Raw genomic sequence first — 20,180 nt, 5'->3', positions numbered from 1 at the left:
ATGAGGTAATCTGCATAATCAGACCCCCTGGCCTTTCCCCTAACAGGTGATCTGGCCTGAAGCGATCCTTTTTCTTTTGTTTATACTTTCTTGCCTCACCCTTCTTATAAAACATTCCATTTTATATACTTCCTCAGATGCTGCCCAATTCGTGAATCATTTAATGAAGTCAATTAGATCTTCAAATTTACTTGGTTGAATTTTGTTTTTTATTTTTTTAAAGTATTTTATTTATTTATTTGACAGAGAGAGAGACAGCGAGAGAAGGAACACAAGCAGAGGGAGTGGGAGAGGGAGAAGCAGGCTTCCCGCCGAGCAGGGAGCCCGATGCGGGGCTCGATCCCAGGACCCTGGGATCATGACCTGAGCCGAAGGCAGACACTTAACCGACTGAGCCACCCAGGCGCCCCGAATTTTGTTTTTTAACAGATTGTTGGCTCATATGGTCTATTTTGCTTGCCTACTTGGGTGTTTTAGATTTGATGAAATTTGGTACTAAATGCTGCAGTCACCGTGAACATATGTCTTCGTGCCATTTGATCAAATAGCCCTTCGGAAACCCGTAGAGGTTCATCTTAACCAAAAAAAAATTTTTTTTAAGATTTTATTTATTTGACAGCGGGAGACCAGCTGATCTCTTAGCTCGGGCAACAGAGCCGAGGGGTGGAGTATCCCGTGATGGGAAGTGGAACCACCCTCAAGCATTAACGACCGCCCAGACCCGTCTGAACTTACCCCGACTCCGCAGGTGGGCCACGGAGTGACCCACGCAGTGACTGACAGTCACTTGTACATCCTTATCATCCTGAAATCTGCCCACGGAGGGGTACAGGGCTCGTTTCCGTAACGCGCAGTGTGCGTCTAGGCTTGTTTCCGGCACATGTTCAATCTCACGCCACCTCTACATTCAATGAGGAGGCCCATCTTCCTAAATGTTCACCCTAAGCCTAAATAAAAGCAACCCATCCCCCCTTGCCTGGGGAGTCATGGCTTTGGAAGCCTGACCTTATTTGCTGCAGATAAACTTTCCTTTGTGCGACATCTCACCTGGTGCAGTTCTTTCTTATTTGAGAGAGAAGAGGGACAAGCGACTCCGTGCTGAGCGCCCAGCCCAGGGTGGGGCTCGATCCCACGACCCCACGACAGGAGATCATGACCTGAGCCGAAATCCAGAGCCAGGCGCTTAACCGACGGAGCCCCCTGGTGCCCTTGCCGTCTGTGACTCCCCAAGAAGTGAACTCACGCATGAGTTCCGTTCCAACGATAGAGGTTTTCAGTGTGTATTCCGTCTGCTTTCAGATGTTATTCCACATGAGAGAAATCCAGGCCTCCTATTTCCCTTTGATTTGGGTTGCAGCCCACAAATACATTGATTAGTGATGAGGGAGCAGAAGGCTCGCTGAGGACAAAGCAGCAGCTGACCCCCTACACCTACCCCTGCCTCCATGGGCGGAAACCCGAAGCCGAGGGAAACAGCACCCCCGCCCCCCCCCCCCCCCCCCCCCCCCCCCCCCCCCGCCCCCATGTGGTATGTGTGACATTCCTCAGGCACTCCCGGCTGCCCTAAAGGAAAAACGAATGGTTAACTGATAAGATCACAGTCCTGCAGGACAGGAGTCTCCCTCAGTTTACAAATGTCCTAGTGATTTACAAGGAAGCCTTCTCATCAATAGCCTAACTTCCAGAGACCCATAACTCGGTTCCTGAAGCCCTAACATCACCCTCCCCTCCAAAAAATTAAGGGAGGCTGAGACGGAAGGAAATGCAAATAAAATTGAATTTCTTCTAAACCTGAAGCCCACTGACAAGGACGTGTGATAGGAGGAATGTAACATTCCTCCAGGAAACCCCCATCTGTCTTCCTGTTAGTGCTTCATTAGAGGGGAAAACAGCCTTGGCTTGAGGATAACCAGGCCTCCAGTACCCGGAGAGTCTTTAGCATACGACAGTCCTTCTGGACTCTCACCTCCGCAGCTCCCAAGTATAAAGTCAACCACACCTCACAAACCGGAGCAGCTCTTTCTGCCCACAGGTCCTGTCCCCGGGGTTTAATAAAACCACCTTTTTGCACCAGAGACGTCTCAAGAACTCTTTCTTGGTTGTCGGCTCCGGACTCCACCCCACCAAACCTCATATATATTCTAAAACTTCATCATTACAGGACATAAAGGGAAAGGAGCAGAATCCAGCCAAAGCAAGGGCAGATCATCAGGCTAAAGGAAGGATTGATCATCGTCCTTCCCTCTTTCCTCCATCCCCTTCCCCCTCAATCTTCCCACCAGAACCACATGGTTTTCTTACTGTCTCTCTGCACTATTATAAAAAGTCCTCATCAAGCCTATGGAACTTGAAATGAGTAGATTATCCAAACTGTAATGGATATATAAATATCTACAAATAAAAGAAAAAGTGCTCAATTACATTAACACAGAACATTAGATTTAAAATGAAAAAACCAAAAGCCTTAAAAGTAAAGAGAGAGCTTTCATTTGCTTTAAACTTTTTGTTTAGAAATATTCTGTGTATCATTTAGAAATATAATGCACATTTCAGATTTTTTATTAATACAGACCCAATACTGTACTATTACTCACAAAATATTAGCATTAAGTATTGAGAAGTAGCAGAATAGGCCACCCTAAAATATTCCATTCTGGCATAAGGTTGATTTTGAGCTGAAGAAATTTGAGATGAAGCAGATGGAAGAAATGCCCTTTGTCTTCCTGCTTATTTCCCTAAAAGCTGTCCCTCCTTCCCTCTCCACCTGGAAGGACAAAGGTTAATCCCAGTGTCAGAGTAGACAGTTAGTGAGGCTCTAACGGATGCCTGGAGGCCAGCAAGGAGGAGGCCATGGCCAGCTGTGGGGAAGGTCAGAGGCCTGTCCTGGCAGCGTCCACGAGAGGCCGGATCCCAGCAGACAGGCCCAAGATGGCGGCGCCACGACAGGAAAGCCCTGAGCAAGTGAGGAAGAAAAAGCTCGAAACCCTGCTTCCAGCCCCAAGTAATAAATATTCTGCCCCCTAGTTAACAACTGTCAATAAAAGACAGAAACCCAGCCCGCAGGACGCACAGTTCTCTCTCTTGAGCTCACCATGCTCTCTTATCTTGAGAGTGTACTTTTGCTTGAATAAACTTTCCTGCTTGTACCCCTCATACACTGTGTTGTGTCTGCCCTTGAATTCTTTCTCGTGAGGAGACCAAGAGCCTTCTGCGATATCTTTAATATGGGTTGGGTCCAGACCTCAGGGCCCAGGGTCTCCCAGTTCACCCAGCAAAACCAGTAGACAGCTTTAAACCCTTATCAATGGAGAAGGTGCCAACTTAAAATCTGCCTAACAAACTTTATTCTTGTTTTCCTGGTAACCTTCCCATAACTGACTTCCCTGCACCTTTTGTGTTCGGTTTATAGGGGCCGAGGGCAGGATGCCCCAAAGATGTGCCACTTTGCCGAGATTATTCTGAGCTGAAGACAATAAAGACCGTGTGGTCTTGAGAGAAACTTTTGTCCCTCCCTTAACTGCATAAAGAATCTAATTTGGGGTCTTTCCCAGAAGAGGATTATGAACAGAGATAAAAGTTATCTGAGTGACCCACCTGTTCGGCAGGGCAAACATCTAATTACAAAACACCTGCTCTTCTTACTGCCTCATGCAGGTCATCCCTTCTCTTCAAAACCCCAGACCCCTTTTCCTTAGTTCAGAATGAGATAGATGCCTTCTTCTGCCTGTCTTTGGAATTTCCAGGTCTGTGTGGATTCCCTGTACAAATGCTATTAAATTAGATTTTTCTCTTGTTAATCTTTCTCATGTCAATTGGATTCTTAGTCCAGCCAGAAGGACCCTTGAAGGGGATAGAAATTCTTGCTCCCTGACAAGCTGAAGACAGTATTCAAGCGGTATTTCTAAGGCACCTTGGGGGTTCCTCGTTGTCCCCAGTGTAGCTTCCATGTGTACATGAGGTACACATGTTAGAAAGGAGACAGCAGGCCCCAGATGGAGTCAGTTGTATAAACCCGACATCAGCAAAATAAGATTTAACACCTAATCTCATCATAGTCTCACTCCCAGATTCCCATGCCCACCCCCAGGAATGTAACCTTTCACCAAGTGCAATTAACCTAGACTGCTAGTGAGATAATCCACCCAGTGGCCCATCCAATCCCTTTAGGAGGACGACCTTGCCTGAAACAATGCATTTTTTGCTAGTAATTTCCTTTTTCTGCCACCTTTCCACCTTTAAAAGCCTTTTCTATAGCTCAGCGGAACTCCTTTCTATTGCTGGATGGAATGCTGCCTGATCCAGGATTCATTGAATAAAGCCAATTTGACCTTTAAATTTACTCAGTTGAATTTTTGTTGTTTAACAATGTTAATAAACTTCTGTGCTGTGTGTGTTTTTCTTGGGACAACTGTCTTTTATTACAGGGATCTCAGCCAAACACTCAGAAGAGTAGAGGAAAAGTCATTTTTCTTTCCCTCTAATGGGAAGACATATTTAAGGACAGAACAATTAAATAATGAGTAAAATTATTTGGGTCACACAGCTTCTATAAAGCCCATCAAAAAGTCAAATATTCTACCGGGGGGGGGGGTGCATCTGAGTACCTATCATTGTTAGATCCTGTTGTCAGCATTTATTTTTATTCCAAGAAGTCATATGTATACCAGGATTAGAAGAGGTTTTTACCTTAAAAAGTAGTATTTTACCTTAAAAAAAGTTAAGTACAAGAAATAGGAAAAAGGGTATGAATATTAATATGACATATTAATAGACTTTAAGTGTTAAAGAAATCCCATATAGGAAGGGGTGCTTTCAAGGAAAAATTATAATTAGGTTGAAAAGTCATGGGTAGGTCAACCAAATTTTAGAATAAGGGTTTTTAACCTGGAGTCCATATACGCCAAAATACCTCCAAGGATAAAAATCGTCAGTGCATGGTTGGGCGGGGGGTGGTAGTGAGGAGAAACCCCATGAGTTGGGATGGGGAAAAATATAATTTACTTTTGACTGATCTTTAGCATTTCCCTTTATAATGAATTTAGGCCACAACCTTAGTACCTGTGAGTTTGTCACCCAATGGAAATCACAGATAATCTCATTTCTCATAACAATTGCCAAATTATCTTGAACCGTTATTTTACTTGTCTAATTATTGATGGCAATTAGGCTCACCAAGATTGTATTATGTAACGTGTTCACTGTTTAGGCACATGTCAGTCCTAGCAACTTTATTCTTAAAAATATGTTGATAACTAATGGGTTTTTTTTTTTTTTGCAATTTTTGCATTTTATGCACTTCAAATATTATTCTGAGAATGATTTCCATAAATGTCACCAGGCAAAGGTGTCCATGACATTCAAGAAAAAACCGCTAAGAATGTTTTTTCCCCCCTTTTTGAGATGACATCATCAGTGAACAGAGAGTAGGAGGCAAGATTCTGTGCCCTGGGGAATAAAAACCGTTGGCAGGGGTTTTCCTTATTTCCTCTCAAAAGCAACAAAAGTTAGGTGTGATGCACATCAATCGACCTTCCTCCATACCTAACCCTGCCCGCTGGGAGGAGGCCAAGGCTCCTCAGGAGCCCACCACACACTCCATTCCTAAGCACCCTTTGTCAAAGCACACCAGAATCCTCTACTTATAGTGTTTTCCTCACTCCACTTGCACCTTTAAGTCTGTAACGCAGGGGCGCCTGGGTGGCTCAGTTGGTTAAGTGACTGCCTTCGGCTCAGGTCATGATCCTGGAGTCCCTGGATAGAATCCCTGAATCGAGTCCCTGAATCGAGTCCCTGAATCGAGTTCCGCATCGGGCTTCCTGCTCGGCAGGGAGTCTGCTTCTCCCTCTGACCCTCCCCTCTCTCATGTGCTCTCTCTCATTCTGTCTCTCAAATAAATAAATAAAATCTTAAAAAAAAAAAAAAAGTCTGTAACGCAGAACAGCCTTTGGGATTAGCAACACTTTACACTTCAATAGCACTAGTTATGGGAAACATTCCTTATATGTTAAGGTGTGACAAATTACGCTGAGGCAACAGCCTTGACTTCAGGCTCATCCCAAATGTGAGAAACTTTTCTCGGGCTCCAGAATGGTGTCATAGCTACCCATGTAATCCCAGTAGTTTATCCATTTGGCAACATCGAGGGTGGTGGAGGGCAGTGCCTCAAAGCCTATGTATTGTTAGGAAAACTGGATGCGACTCTTGGCAGCCTTTGGATGGGGGAAGACTATCCTGCAGTGAAGCTCTCCATGGGCCGGTAGGGGACCGGATGTCCTTGGGCATGATGGTGACGCGCTTGGCGTGGATGGCGCACAGGTTGGTGTCCTCGAAGAGCCCCACCAGGTAGGCCTCGCACGCCTCCTGCAGGGCCATGACGGCCGAGCTCTGGAAGCGCAGGTCGGTCTTGAAGTCCTGCGCGATCTCGCGCACCAGCCGCTGGAACGGCAGCTTGCGGATCAGCAGCTCGGTGGACTTCTGGTAGCGCCGGATCTCGCGCAGGGCCACCGTGCCGGGCCGGTAGCGGTGCGGCTTCTTGACGCCGCCGGTGGCCGGTGGCTTGCTGCGCCGACTGCTAAACTCAGCCAGCTAAGCTTTTGTGCACCAGAAAATTTCATTAATTGACAAAAGCTAATAGCTCCCTGTGGACGCACACTGACTAGGTAAACAACTCAACAAGGTATGTAAGGAGTCTGTTTTCCAATTACCACAAATTCTCAAATGGGGGAAAAACCTATCGTTCATCGCAGGTTTAGGCTTTAATGTAGTGTTCTGCTTTCAACCCGGGATAGAGGATAGATGAGAATGGCTCAAGTTTTCTACGTCCCACTTTTTCTCATTTAGTATAAAACAAATGTTAAAGTTCTTTTCCAGAAAATATAGGTGGCCCTGAAAAGAGCCTTTGGTTTGGACTCGACTTACTCGAGCTACCGTAAATGGTCATTTAGACCACTACTTGCCCTTGGCCTTGTGGTGGCTCTCGGTCTTCTTGGGCAGCAGCACGGCCTGGATGTTGGGCAGGACGCCGCCCTGCGCGATGGTCACGCGGCCCAGCAGCTTGTTGAGCTCCTCGTCGTTGCGGATGGCCAGCTGCAGGTGGCGCGGGATGATGCGCGTCTTCTTGTTGTCGCGCGCCGCGTTGCCCGCCAGCTCCAGGATCTCGGCCGTCAGGTACTCCAGCACGGCAGCCAGGTACACGGGCGCGCCGGCGCCGACCCGCTCGGCGTAGTTGCCCTTGCGGAGCAGGCGGTGCACGCGGCCCACCGGGAACTGCAGGCCGGCCCGCGACGAGCGCGTCTTGGCCTTGGCGCGGGCCTTGCCGCCTTGCTTGCCGCGTCCGGACATTGTGATCTCAGATTTACGCAACACTAAGTTACCAAAGTGAAAGCGTGGGGGGTAGCAGTTTTTATAACCCTTATTGGGCTTGAAAAAGAAAATTTTTCATTGGTTAAGATTGCAGCTTAACCAATGGAAATGCAACTTTGGAATCCTTGCGTTCTGATTGGGAAGAACTAATTGTGACGTTACCCTGAACAGCCACCAATCAGAGAACAGTGTAATTTACACCTTATTTGCATAAGAGGTTCTCTATAAATGGGACCCATTACGTTTTCCTTCTACTATTTCTTTAGAGGGCTTTTGATCTGTTGCGAATCATGCCCGAGCCCGCCAAGTCGGCCCCGGCCCCGAAGAAGGGCTCCAAGAAGGCGGTGACCAAGGCGCAGAAGAAGGACGGCAAGAAGCGCAAGCGCAGCCGCAAGGAGAGCTACTCGGTGTACGTGTACAAGGTGCTGAAGCAGGTGCACCCCGACACGGGCATCTCGTCCAAGGCCATGGGCATCATGAACTCGTTCGTCAACGACATCTTCGAGCGCATCGCGGGCGAGGCGTCCCGCCTGGCGCATTACAACAAGCGCTCGACCATCACGTCGCGGGAGATCCAGACGGCCGTGCGCCTGCTGCTGCCCGGGGAGCTGGCCAAGCACGCCGTGTCCGAGGGCACCAAGGCCGTCACCAAGTACACCAGCTCCAAGTGAACAGTGAGTTGGCGGCAAATTGGAAACTAACGGCTCTTTTAAGAGCCCCCATATTTTCAAAGAGAGCTGCTGCTCGTTTTTATTCCGTGCTGGGCTCCTGTAACTTAACAGTAATTGCTCTGCGAGGTACGGCAGTCACCGAACAATGTCAGACTTTTCCTGTCGCGATAACTAAGCGACAAGAAACGTTACCAGGTCCTGGCAAAGCTCTGTAACTCCTTTGTGCAAAGCAACCGCTCTGAGCTTGTCACTGCCCCTTGGGAACTATTTTCAAAAGGGCTCTGCCCCCGGCTCTGGTAACCATTAGGATTAAGTAACTGGCAGAGAAAGCTAAGCTCGAAGCCAATTCAAACACACCCCGGTTACCTGTCGAGAGTAAAGAGCTGGGCGCGGCCGCGGGCGCAGGGGTTGCGCGGGCAGTTTGAATTTGCCGCCCTTCCTCTCCGCGCCCTGATTGGTTGCCGACGCCTGGGAAGCGCCCGCGGGTTTGGATGCGCGGAGGCCCCGGCCACTCCGGCCCCCGAGCCCCGCACACAGCAGCCGCTGGAGGAGACATTCTCCCGAGTCTGGGCTGCTTTTCATTCTCCTCGTCTTTAGCGTTCTGTCCTTGTAGGAATGACGGTTATACTTTTCCTCTTGGAATTTTCGTTGGAGAGAAAGGAATTTGGAGGGTGTCCTCTTCAGTGTGAGAAGTACCCATGCTTTATTTCTAATTAGGGTGCCGCTTTCCCTTTGCCGTAGATCCATATAATGGAAAATACAAGACGAGACAGGACTGGGTTTGGGGGGGGGGGGGCGGTCAAATGAAGGCAAAGAAGCTTGATGGCTATCCTAGACTGTACTGAAACAAAAATCAGTAACTATTGTAAAGTTCCTTTTGTTGGTATTTTAAATCCTATGTTTGACATTGCCTGGAACCAGTGAGGAAGAACACACTCCGTGTCAGTTAGGTTGTAAATAAGAACCCGTCACCCAACAATAGTATGTCTGCATTATAACTATTCCATATTCTGTATCTCTTAGCTTAAAAGCCACGATCTATAAAGAAAGCATTTGGAAGCTTCCACTATGGCTGGTTTGGGGTTTAGGTAATTTTAAATGGATTTAATTTAAATACATTATTTAGTTTATCTAAAACGGATCTAAATTTAATACAGTGGTAATGCCTTAAACAATATTTGGTTAAATCCAGTGTCAAATATACACTTCTTTGTTGATTCAAATCCTACTCATGTTTCAATGCCCACTTCAATCTTGCCTGCTCTCTGAAATTTCCTTCCGTTTTTGAGCTTCTTCTAACAGTTTGTCCAGCATTTGGGACTGCCTCCATATATATGGATATATGGATTTGAATTGCTACTAACTGGTTTGTTGTATGTTTCCATGTAGAGAATATACAGTCATGAAAGGAAAAACAAAGAAAGAAAAGAAAGTTCTTTCCTTCATCTCCATCCCACACTAATGATAAGTGAGTATCTGTAAATAAACAGAACATAGATAATTTTAGTCACTTCTGTCGTATGAGACCCCGACCCTCTCCATTAATCCAAATAGTCAGATGATAATTTCCAAGCTAAATACTTTTTTTGTTGTTTGTCTTATAGGATATAGAAATCAGAATAAAAAGCCAGAATTTGTGAGAAAAGGACAGGGATTGAGACAGAAGATAAGTCATAGGCAATAGTCCATTCCCAGATGAAAATCTGTAAAGACTGTTTTCGAAACTACGATGTTGAAAAGATCCCAGCTAATTCTCCTATTACTCAGAAAATTAAACTGCTTAAGCCGTAAACAAATCAGGTAAATAAATCAAATTTTCATCTTTGGGGTAATCTGCACCTTGATGGAGTCCCCTTGTAAATAAGGCAAGGTTTTGTTTTAATCCTTTCCTTGAAAAAGAGTTATCACTTTAACCATTGCTAATCAGCTTCAGAAAAACTGGTTCAAAGCTAAACTAACACAGTATATCATTGCAAAAAATGTACACTGTGAAATATCATATCACAAAATAGATATTTGTTGCTCAAAGTACTTAAGACTATTTGACAGGTCTTCCCCAGAAATCACAAACCAGAATGATGCCTAGAACATTGTGTTAGAACTAGCTGTTTGTATGTAGCCTTTTTTCCAGTTATATCAAATGATTATATTTCATTTTTCTCCTGTGTACATATTTCTTTTTAAACTAATCTCCAACCGTTGTTGAAATCAAGGCACCCATTCCCTAGGGAATTAATAGAGCCCCACTAAGAAAGTCTATGGAAAGATCAGTGGCCCTATATCTAGATACCATGCAGATATCTATTCTTCCATTATACCTTTGGTGTGTTAAAGTTAATTCCATTGTAATATAACTTTGGTTAATTTTATTTTCAAGTTTTGATAATATATGGTAAATATCCAATTAGTAATAACTATATTTACAAACTATCCATTGATTTGAATGACTTCTTCTAAGCTTTAATTTCGAAGTGTCACTTTTCTTGATATTGCCCCCAAATGTTAGATATGCAACTCTCTTTATAGAGTTTGCATTGCATGAAGACATATTTGCATTCTGCACATAAAGTAGAGCAGAATTTTTTAATTTTAATAATAAAAAAGGGATTCCTGAAGAACTTGTTTTGCACATTATTAATATTTTTTCTCATCTTTATCAGTGAATCTGTTCTCATTTACTATGGAAACTATACTATACACTTGACATTGGGAAACCCGATGAACATGTGGTTTGTGCTCTTGCACACCATCAGATCTACAAAACTATGATGTATACATCAGTATTTGATTGTCACATGGAAGCAATATCTACGAGGCCCAGCCCGAGCAAGGACTGAAGGAAGAAAATAATTGTTAGAGCAAGTAGCTCACACTCCAGTTATTTCTACTTCTGGAACATAGTTATGCTTTTTATTTTTATTAACATGAGTTTTCTATAAATTGTTGATTGAGAAAGACTGTCTAGGTTTGAAACTAGGCCGTGGCACTTAAAATTTGCATTTACACATTAATTTCTCTAGCTTTTTTCCTCATTTAAAAAGGGGGATACAGTAGTGCTGATGAATTAACATTTTGCACATGCCTAGAACACTGCCTCGCATGCGGTAAGTATTCAACATATGGGCTGTAATACCACCGCTGAAGCCAATCAGAAATAGTAATAACAACGTACCACTCAGGAGGATCCGTGAAAGACAAGAGGGAAGAGAGGAGGATTTGCTGCCACTGGGAAGAATTAGGAGCATTGCCTCTCATTGTTGACTTTTGCTGGAAAGAGAAGTGATCTAAGATATCGATCTAAACTGACTGGTGTGTGGCTGATTTGCCTGGCGAGGCAAAGATGTGAAGGGGACAAAAGTGGAGGTTTGTTGACAAGTTTTGGGGAACAGTGAGATGGATGGACTCAGAATGGTCCTGGAGTCTAAGAATAATGTTGGCCTATGCCAATGCCAGCCATGAGGTCCATGCCTCCATGGAAGTTCTCAGTAATCAGGCAGACACCACCAACCGTGTGCATGTCACTGAGTTTCTTTTCTCAGTACCTTCTTACTGCCCAAGCAATTTGTAAGCAAGGTGGCCCACAGAAGAGGTTATACAAGAGCTCTTCAACATAGACTTAGCTCCAGAGAGCTGACCCGGATACTGACGCTGCCAAGCGGCCCAGATGCTAGGACAAGTGTTCTCGGATCCATTTTGTCCTGGATGACGCAGATACTGGACTTCACTGAGATAGACACTTATTCTAGATTTGGTGTGTTTCACTCTCAGGCCATTGCTAGCAAGCTTACCTATGAATTTACTGGATACTTTATACCTCCTATCTCACAACACGATTTTGGCCATTTCAGTACATCATAGAGAAAAGCTAAGGCAGCGCAGAGACGGCCACGGGGCTACCTAGTCTTCACGTGTAGCCCAGCCTTCATGAGCCGCGGCCTTATCCGTTCCCGGGAGACTCCGTGAAAGCGGCATCTAGGAGTTTGGCAAGTTATTGGAGTCCTGTTCAGCTAGATACTGTGTAGGTACTGAATAGTGACAAAGAAGAGCCGCACTCTCTGCCATTGCCAAACACATTGGTTAGAGAACAGAGAGGCGGAAATGGAGGGGTCCCTCTGCCACGGGCTTGATCACCGACTCGAACAACCTTCACTTTCCATCCTTGCATCTCAGGGCTCACTCTGTTGAGTTTATTGGATTTTTGGTTTTTTGTTTTTGAAAGTTGTAGTATTCAAAGGAGGAATGCCTCCGCCTGTGGACACTGAGATGACTCTATTAAATGGTTCATTTTTAGTGTAAAGTTAAAGCACTTTTAATCGGATTCACTAGCCGGCCTAAGAGATATGTGGTAAGTCTTGACTTGGGGGATTGAGACCTTTGGATTCCCCTGTTGCTCAATCTTCTCTAAGTTTTTGTTTTCCTTCTTCCCTCTTGCACTTTCTCTTTTTAGGAGGATGGGCAGCAACTGGAACAGAGACTGTTTGAGTGTTCTTTAAAAGGCTGTCATAAAAAATACACAATGAAAGCCAGTCAGCTTAGTCTCAGAAATCTTCAAATACAAGTTAAACTACACTAATGTAAGTTACTATAAAATTGATAAATACACAAATAAAGTTTCAGTAATTCTTAAGAATTGGTCACTTGATGAAATTGTTTTTAGATAACTGAGTTGAGAAAAATTGGCCTGTTACCCATGTTTCCTCCTGTGATATTTCACATATTTATCTATTTAACCTAATCACTGATTTTTCTTTCCTTCTCCCTTAGTATTTTATTTAGGGTGTCTTGATGCCACATGTGTAACTATAAGTTACACAATATATAGATGGCCCAACAATAGAACCAGGAGAGCAGTGAATTCTGGATTACGAGCTATTTTCTATAACTAAAAAGATTTTGCATGCTCTTAAAATATGACTGAGACATGCGAAATGGGCAAATCATTATCATTATGGGAAAGCAATACGTGGAAAAGAGTGTATTTTGGTTTTTGGTCATTGTTTATTTCTCAGTTTACAAAAATTAACTGCATTTCTGTATAACAAACTTTTTCAGAAATTATTAAATATATATATAGAACCACATAATTGCTGCATTGTAGGGTTAAGAAGAAATCCAATGCTTTCAGACTCTTATTTAAAGGTATTAAGTGAAGAGATGTAGTATGTTCATAGATAAGAAATATTAAATAGCATAAAGATGTCAGTTCTTCTAAAATTGGTGTAATTATTTAAGGTACTTCCAGTCAAAATCCTTATGTTAGTTTTGGAATTTGGAAGTTAATTTTAACATTTATTTGAAAAGCAAAGTGATAAAAAAAAATCCAAGAAACTCTCAATGCGAGGTACAACATGATTTAGTGATAAAAGACTTATATAATACTATGTGGTACTGCACAGAGATGGAAACATTTACCAACTGAATTAGATAGGAAGCCAAGGATCACAGCTAATTTTTTGTTGAAATTTCAGAAAAGAGAGAGGTGAGATTTCAGGTTAGTGAGGAAAAGACAGGTGGCTCAAAAAAATTGATCGGGGCAACTGGTGATGGGGTGGTTGTGGGGGAAGACCCCTAAATGTAAATAGAACATCACTAAGGCCTTCCGAAAATAAAATAGGAAAATATGACTATAGAGAAGGACTTTTTAAACAAGAAAGAAAGGTACCATGAAGAAGAGTGTTACATTATATTTCTCATTAGAGAGGCATTTTCTCTTAAGCTATTTTGCAACATCAAGACTTCTAGGTTCTTTCTTCCTTAATGTGGGAAGGAGAAAATATTAGTGAATGTCAGTTGAAAGTGAAGAAGGGATTGAAAAGTCTGTTTCCCCTGAAATCTGACCTTGACCTCACCTGAGGTCAGATCTTTAGGTTCAAACCTTCTTTTCTTCTCTCTTTCCTTCTGGGAAAAGAATATTGTTAAGATATCTTTCATATTTTGTCTATAGATACAGAAAACAAATTTGTTTGCTTGTTGTGTAAAAAACTAAGGTTTTCAGAGGAAAAGTTTCATTTATAATCTTTTTTTTTTAAAAGATTTTATTTATTTGCGAGAGAGAATGAGAGACAGAGAGCATGAGAGGGAGGAGGGTTAGAGAGAGAAGCAGACCCCCTGCTGAGCAGAGAGCCCGATGCGGGACTCGATCCAGGGACTCCAGGATCATGGCCTGAGCCGAAGGCAGTCGCTTAACCGACTGAGCCACCCAGGCGCCCAATGAAACTTTATTTATTTTTTTAATAAAGATTTTATTTATTATTTGACAGAGAGAGAATGAGAGAGAGCACATGAGAGGGGGGAGTCAGAGGGAGAAGCAGACTCCCCGCCGAGCAGGGAGCCCGATGCGGGACTCGATCCCAGGACCCTGGGATCATGACCTGAGCCAAAGGCAGTTGCTTAACCAACTGAGCCACCCAGGCGCCCTCATTTATAATCTTAAAGATGCTAACTTTTATGTAAATGAAATATGAATGGAAACTATCAGTATGATACTACTTTTGTTTTTTAGAAAACTTCTCCCCGGCACTTTTCATAGAAAGGCTCTACAATGACAATCCATGAACAATGAGAATTGCCATCACCCAGATTATCTTTTCTCAATCCTTTTCCAAAGAGCAAACTCGACTATTTGGAGATTTAGTTAAGTGAAACGCATTGAAACAGATTTGGGAGACATAGCAATCAATGGAATCCTAATTCAGAAAAATCACTGTAAAGAAGTATTTGAGGCAACTGAGGGTTGTGGTTTTTGTTTGGTTTGGTTTTAAAGCACTAGATATTGGATGATGTTACGAACGATCACTTCTAAGTTTTTTTCGGTGCGACATTCTTGTATTTTGTTTACCTGTATCTTTTGGGACGTTTGTGACAATACTCGAGACGGAAATGAGGAGCTTGTGCGCCCCGCCCGCCCCAGCAAGCGCGGAGAGCGACCCGGCGCGGGCAGGATGCCGGTAATCCCCGCAGATTCGGGCTGTGCTCCCAGCCTCCCCTGCACAACCGCCCCCCCCCCCCCAGAAGTTTTTTAAGATGTCGGCCCAGTTAACGAATCTATTTCTCTTTTGGTCAACAAAGGGTGACACAGGGGAATCCAGACACGGAGAAGTCAGCGCGACTTCACCGAGGAACAGGAAGAGGGGTGGGCCGGAGGGAAGGGCCCCCAGCCCAGGCTCCTCCTTCCAGCCCACCTGCGGGAGAGCGTCGCACGCTCTCGCCACCTGCTGGCCGCTTGGGACAATGCAGCTAAAACTTGGTTTTGTTGTATGGTTTCTATTGGGCAGTCAGGTGCGAGGGCTTCATAATGGCATACATAAAGAACACAAGAAGCAAACACAAGAAACAATCCTGCTCCCAACATAGCCCTTCACCGCCCAGCTCCCCCATCAGTAACAGGGAGCCGCATTTACTAGTTTTGTGTGTAGCGGTCTGGAACTTCTTCATACAAACACAGAAGCGTGGACTCCTCCCCACCCCCAACACACACACTTTAAATGGCCAATGGTGATGTTCTTCTCACGGTTCTACCCAATTGCTTTTCTCATTACCTAGCTTGGAACCCTTTCCTTAATAACTAGAGCGGCTGAAAATTCTCGGCAGGTGCACCCTAGTAACCTAAGGAAGGTAACCCAAGGCCAAACCTGTTCCTACACTGGGAACCCCTAAAAGTGAGCCTGATGCTCATCTTTAAGAGGGCCGAAGCAGGTCAGGACAGCGGTGGGATGGGACCTCTGGGCTTTGTAAGTGGAGACACAGATCCTAACACCGAGCATCACCTTGTCAGTGGGGCCGTGGTTAATAGTCATCTTTATCATTGAGCGACCCCACCCTAATTTCCTATTCCTACTTTCTACTCTATTCGTCTTCATAATGTGTACCAAGATCTGACATGCTGCATGTTTTACCTATTCTTTGGCTTCTCGTCACCCTAACACCCTCCCCACTAGAATGTAAGTCCCTTGAGGGATGTATTTTTCTGTTTTAGTCTATTTTGGTCACTACTTGTATTTCCCAGCTTCTAGAACAGTGCCAGGCACAGGGTACATCTCTGAATAAGTGAGTGAAGTCATATTCCTTGGATCCACTGTTGCCAAATGGGAGACCCTCAACGAATTTTCTTTACTTCCTTTGGTGGGTGATACAGAAGATCAAAGACAACTCATCCCTTCCCAGCATTCTCTGAGCACTCCTGGTTGAGTTCCCAGTTTTCTCCCCCTGCAAAAACCTTTGGTTTTGTTAAAACTCGGATTTCCTCTCGTTCCTGATGTTTCTCATTAATGATTATTGGCACATGCATTATTTTTATATACCAAATAAGGCAATGAACACATTGTGTCACTTCCAGATATCCTGCCCTTCTCTGAGTCTCAGACTCAGGACCTTCCTTCATTAGGGGAGACATGAAGCCTGCCAGTTTCAGGGGGTGAAGCTAACGGGAAATTATAAATCCCCTTCTCTGAGACTGCTGCCTTCTGGATTTCCATTTCTCCTGGAAGAGAAACCCTGGTGTCTAAGGACTTCTCCCCTAGAGCCCCCAGATGTCCATCTCACCCTGCACCTATGGTGACCACCGCTCAAGGGCGCTGCTGTCCAGCCTTTCCCTGCTCATCCAGCCGAGGGACCTTGTGGCCTTCTGGGTGGGCACGGTTAATGTGTGCCTTTGCCTGGTCTTTTTCCTTCTCTTTCACTTACCTCCAACTCCCTGCCTTCTGAAAGTTCCATCACTCTTTCACAGCCAGACTATGGAGTAGGCCATCTGGTCCGACGAATGAAGGCACACATGACTGCCAAACCCGTCTCCAGCCTCAACTTCTCCTTCCTTTAAATCTGCACTGGCAACTGTGTGACCTGAAACGTTCTTCAAAATACCACCAAAACCACCATGCAGGGGTCATCGATCACTACCGCCATTCAGGGCTGTGTATCAGGGAACCAGAAAAAGGGAGTCACTCACCTTGTTTTATTTAATCCAATTTATTATTTTTTTCACAAACATATACAATTATCCTCATTTTAGAGATGGAGCTGAGGCTTGGCCAGGGGTGGGAGGGTGTAGAGTATCTTCCTGAAGTCACGTGGCTGATACCTGGCAAAGTCAGTGTTGGCAGGCAACATGTGTTACCCCCAAATCTGTGCTTTCTCCCCCCAGTCCATGTCCGTCCCCCTTCCTTCTCCACGAGTGCTCACCAGCTCATTGAACATATTTACACAGCTGTGGGTTTCTTCATGCACCAGAAAGATCCCCACCTCCAATGGCTTGCCAAATCTTCCAGATTTTGCCTCTGCAAGTTCTCTTTCTGTTCATTCATTCCTTCATCCAGTTGTGGTACACAGTATTGTGGAGGAAATGCCGTGTCACACAGAGCTCACCTCTGACGCCAGAGGCTGATAGAAGGCACGTGGCCCAGCATCTGGGGCTCTTCCGTGTTGGGATGTGCTCTGGCTTCTCCACCCCTGGTGGCCCCTTTCTGACGGCCCACAGCTAAAGAAAGAGACTTCAAAGCTCAGTTTGACCACGTGTAGGAGTGCTGACAACAGTGGCTCCATTCTTGACTCCTCCCTCTTCGGGTTTGCAGGATGGCCTCTTTGGGGCCCGTGTTCCCAGCCCTTGGAGATTAATAGACATACTTTAGGAATGACTGCCAAGGGCCGGATGCGGCAGGTGGGGGGGCTTGCTGTGGCCTCCCGTGAATCTATTGGAGATAACATAGTCTTTCCCCTTCTTGACACACAGGTGGGGTCACAAGATCTAATTAAAGGTTAGCTGTCAATCAGGTGCAGGTGACCCCTTTGATCTCACTACAGTGCCCTTCTGCGAGCCCCCCCCCCGACCCGCTCTATAAAATTTGGGGACTACTGTCTGGACTTTTTGGAGAATAGCCATGAAGCTGCCCTGTCTCATTTTCCAGCAGATTCTCCCTGTCAGTAAGTTACCCTGAGTAAAGCTCTGTGTAAACTGTATGGAGCCCCCTGTTTAGTTTTCCAGTCTCAGTGCGCCTTCTCAGTTTGGGGCACACTTTACTGTCCCTCCCCCACCACCCAACAGGCACGTAACTCCTCCGCCCCAAGTTCTTCAGAGGATCTTCCGTCTTCTTGACCTGCATTTCGAACCATGACTCAACACCATCTACAATTTCCCAGCTCATTAAAAAAAAAGTCATTTCTACCATGAACGACTGTTTCATTCCCAGTTACTAAATACGTTCTTTTCTCAGAGAGAAATTCCCATTCCCATGTCTGTGGCCTCTCTGCTCTGTTCTTGCTTCAGCCTTATCCTTCCATGCTCATTCTTGATTCCTTTGATCTGATAAAGCGTTTTTCTCTCCCCCCACCCAGCTCTTTCTTTAAACTTCTTTTGTGTTTTTGCTCTTTTGCGGGGGGGGGGGGGGGGGGAGGGTGGCTCCTGTTTTGAACATTTCCCATCTCCTCAAGAGCTGTAACTATCACATTGTAACCTAGTACACATTCCAACACCTAACATGTGGACTTCAGAAATTGGTGATTTGTCTTGGGTGGAAAGAACTGGTTTTTTTCTTTGGAACAATGTTTTATAGGTGTCAAGATAGGAAATAAAAAAACAATTTGTATCTCTCATTTTCCCTAATTGACAGCCTCCTCTGTTCAGGCCTTTGTGATGTTTTGTACCAAAGAGGTTTGTCTTGGTATGTTTCCTGCTAGAAACAAAATGTGACTTCTCAATTAAAAATTCCAAAAGTGGGGCGCCTGGGTGGCGCGTCTGCCTTTGGCTCAGGTCATGATCCCAGCATCCCGGGATCGAGTCCCGCATTGGGCTCCCTGCTCCTTGGGAGCCTGCTTCTCCCTCTGCCTCTCTCTCTCTCTCTCTGTCTCTCGTGAATAAATAAATAAAAAATCTTTAAAAAAAAAAATTCCAAAAGTGTACTGGCATGCTCTTAAATGTTGTCCATATGGTGCATATCAAATAAATTCCTTTCTAGGACAATAGATTGTTGCTTTGCAATCCATTCTACTTATCTGGTAAGCGAAAGATATTGGATTCAAATCCTCACAGGATTTTGGTTTTGCATGTCTAGTACTTCTTGATACTTATTTCTTCCCACAAAACTTGGCCCTGGATTAAGCCTCATTTGCCTTATCTAGTCAGTTCCACACCTGACCTACAAGCACCTGGATAATTGAGAATAATATAATAGTGTATAATGGTGCAGGGCGCGTGGGAAGCTCAGTTAAGCGTCTACCTTTGGCTCCGGTCATAATCCCAGAGTCCTGGGACTGAGCCCTGAGTTGGGTTCCCTGCTCAGCAAGGAGTCTGCTTCTCCCTTTCCCCTGCTTGTACTCTCTCTCTCTCTGTCAAATAAATAAATAGAAAAATAGAATCTTTTTTAAAAAAAGGTGTATAATGGTTAAATAAATAATAACTGTGGAATAAGTGCCTATTTGCCAAGAACTGTTTCAGGCATCTGGGAAGCAAAAAGGAGTGAGACATTACCCTTGCTCTCATAGTCTAATAGAGGAGACCAAAGGTGCTTTTATACTTAATCCCAATAATCCCGCTGCCAGGAACAAAAGTGATGTGTTCAGGGCCTTCCTCAACTCCATAGTCCCCGGCTCCAGGGACCTAGTACTGCGTTCCTATTTGTTCCCATTCTCAGTCCTTCAGGCTCCCATGAACACAACCCAGGAAGAGGCAGAATGGCCTCCTCCATGTAGGAGTAGGACCAGACCCTCCAAACTACTTCCGTAAACTCAAAAATCATCCTTGCCAGATTCCTTCTATTCCATTCTGATAACAGGGCAGGTCAGTATAACATTGTGTTTGGGCTTTCCAGCATTATTTGATTCAAATACCATTTTGAAATATTTTTATTTATATGCTTGATCAAAAAGTTCATCCTTTGTAAAATATTAAGCTGAGGATTAACAAACCATAATATCTTTGAATTTATGTTTACATTAATTATGTTACAAAGTCAATACTTTAAAGTTTGTAGATTTGAATTCTAAATTTCTTTCTTGATTAAAAATAATATACACATGCTAAAATATTTGATTGACTCCTAATGGCCCGGAAGTTATGGTAACATCTTATTAGGGCTAAAGTGTTAATTTGTACTTTAAGAATGCTTACAAGACAATTTCAGGAAATGCTAACAATTTAAAATTTAATGTCCCTGGTTA

The 20,180-nt window shown here is 44.4% G+C and overlaps 3 protein-coding genes across 4 annotated transcripts in view; 1 reads left to right on the top strand and 2 right to left on the bottom strand.

The window, feature by feature from the left end:
* Positions 1 to 6,162: 6,162 nt before the first annotated feature.
* On the bottom strand, positions 6,163 to 6,741 carry LOC123325487 (histone H3.3-like). The gene is made up of 2 exons (XM_044917238.1): positions 6,731 to 6,741; positions 6,163 to 6,568 (listed from the first exon to the last, which is right to left on the bottom strand). The coding sequence occupies exons 1-2, from the start codon at positions 6,739 to 6,741 to the stop codon at positions 6,163 to 6,165; spliced, it is 417 nt and encodes a 138-aa protein (XP_044773173.1).
* Positions 6,742 to 6,759: 18 nt separating this feature from the next.
* LOC110577892 (histone H2A type 1-E) lies at positions 6,760 to 7,341 on the bottom strand. 2 transcript variants are annotated; one of them, XM_044917584.1, is made up of 2 exons: positions 7,261 to 7,341; positions 6,760 to 7,155 (listed from the first exon to the last, which is right to left on the bottom strand). In XM_044917584.1, the coding sequence occupies exons 1-2, from the start codon at positions 7,339 to 7,341 to the stop codon at positions 6,949 to 6,951; spliced, it is 288 nt and encodes a 95-aa protein (XP_044773519.1). In that variant the 3' UTR covers positions 6,760 to 6,948. The 2 variants fall into 2 exon arrangements, with proteins under 2 accessions (XP_044773519.1, XP_021543032.2); XM_021687357.2 differs by having other exon boundaries at positions 6,760 to 7,341.
* Positions 7,342 to 7,652: 311 nt separating this feature from the next.
* Positions 7,653 to 20,180, top strand: part of LOC123325518 (histone H2B type 1-C/E/F/G/I) — a 388,315-nt gene continuing 375,787 nt past the window's right edge. Inside the window, exon 1 of the mRNA XM_044917586.1 lies at positions 7,653 to 8,033. Coding sequence (XP_044773521.1) covers positions 7,653 to 8,033 — 381 coding nt within the window. The remainder of the gene's footprint in view (positions 8,034 to 20,180) is intronic.

The sequence above is a fragment of the Neomonachus schauinslandi genome, chromosome 8 (genome assembly GCF_002201575.2).
Source record: "Neomonachus schauinslandi chromosome 8, ASM220157v2, whole genome shotgun sequence".
NCBI lineage: Eukaryota > Metazoa > Chordata > Mammalia > Carnivora > Phocidae > Neomonachus > Neomonachus schauinslandi.
Note: the sequence above shows the minus strand (reverse complement) of the source record. Positions and strands in the feature narration are given on the sequence as shown.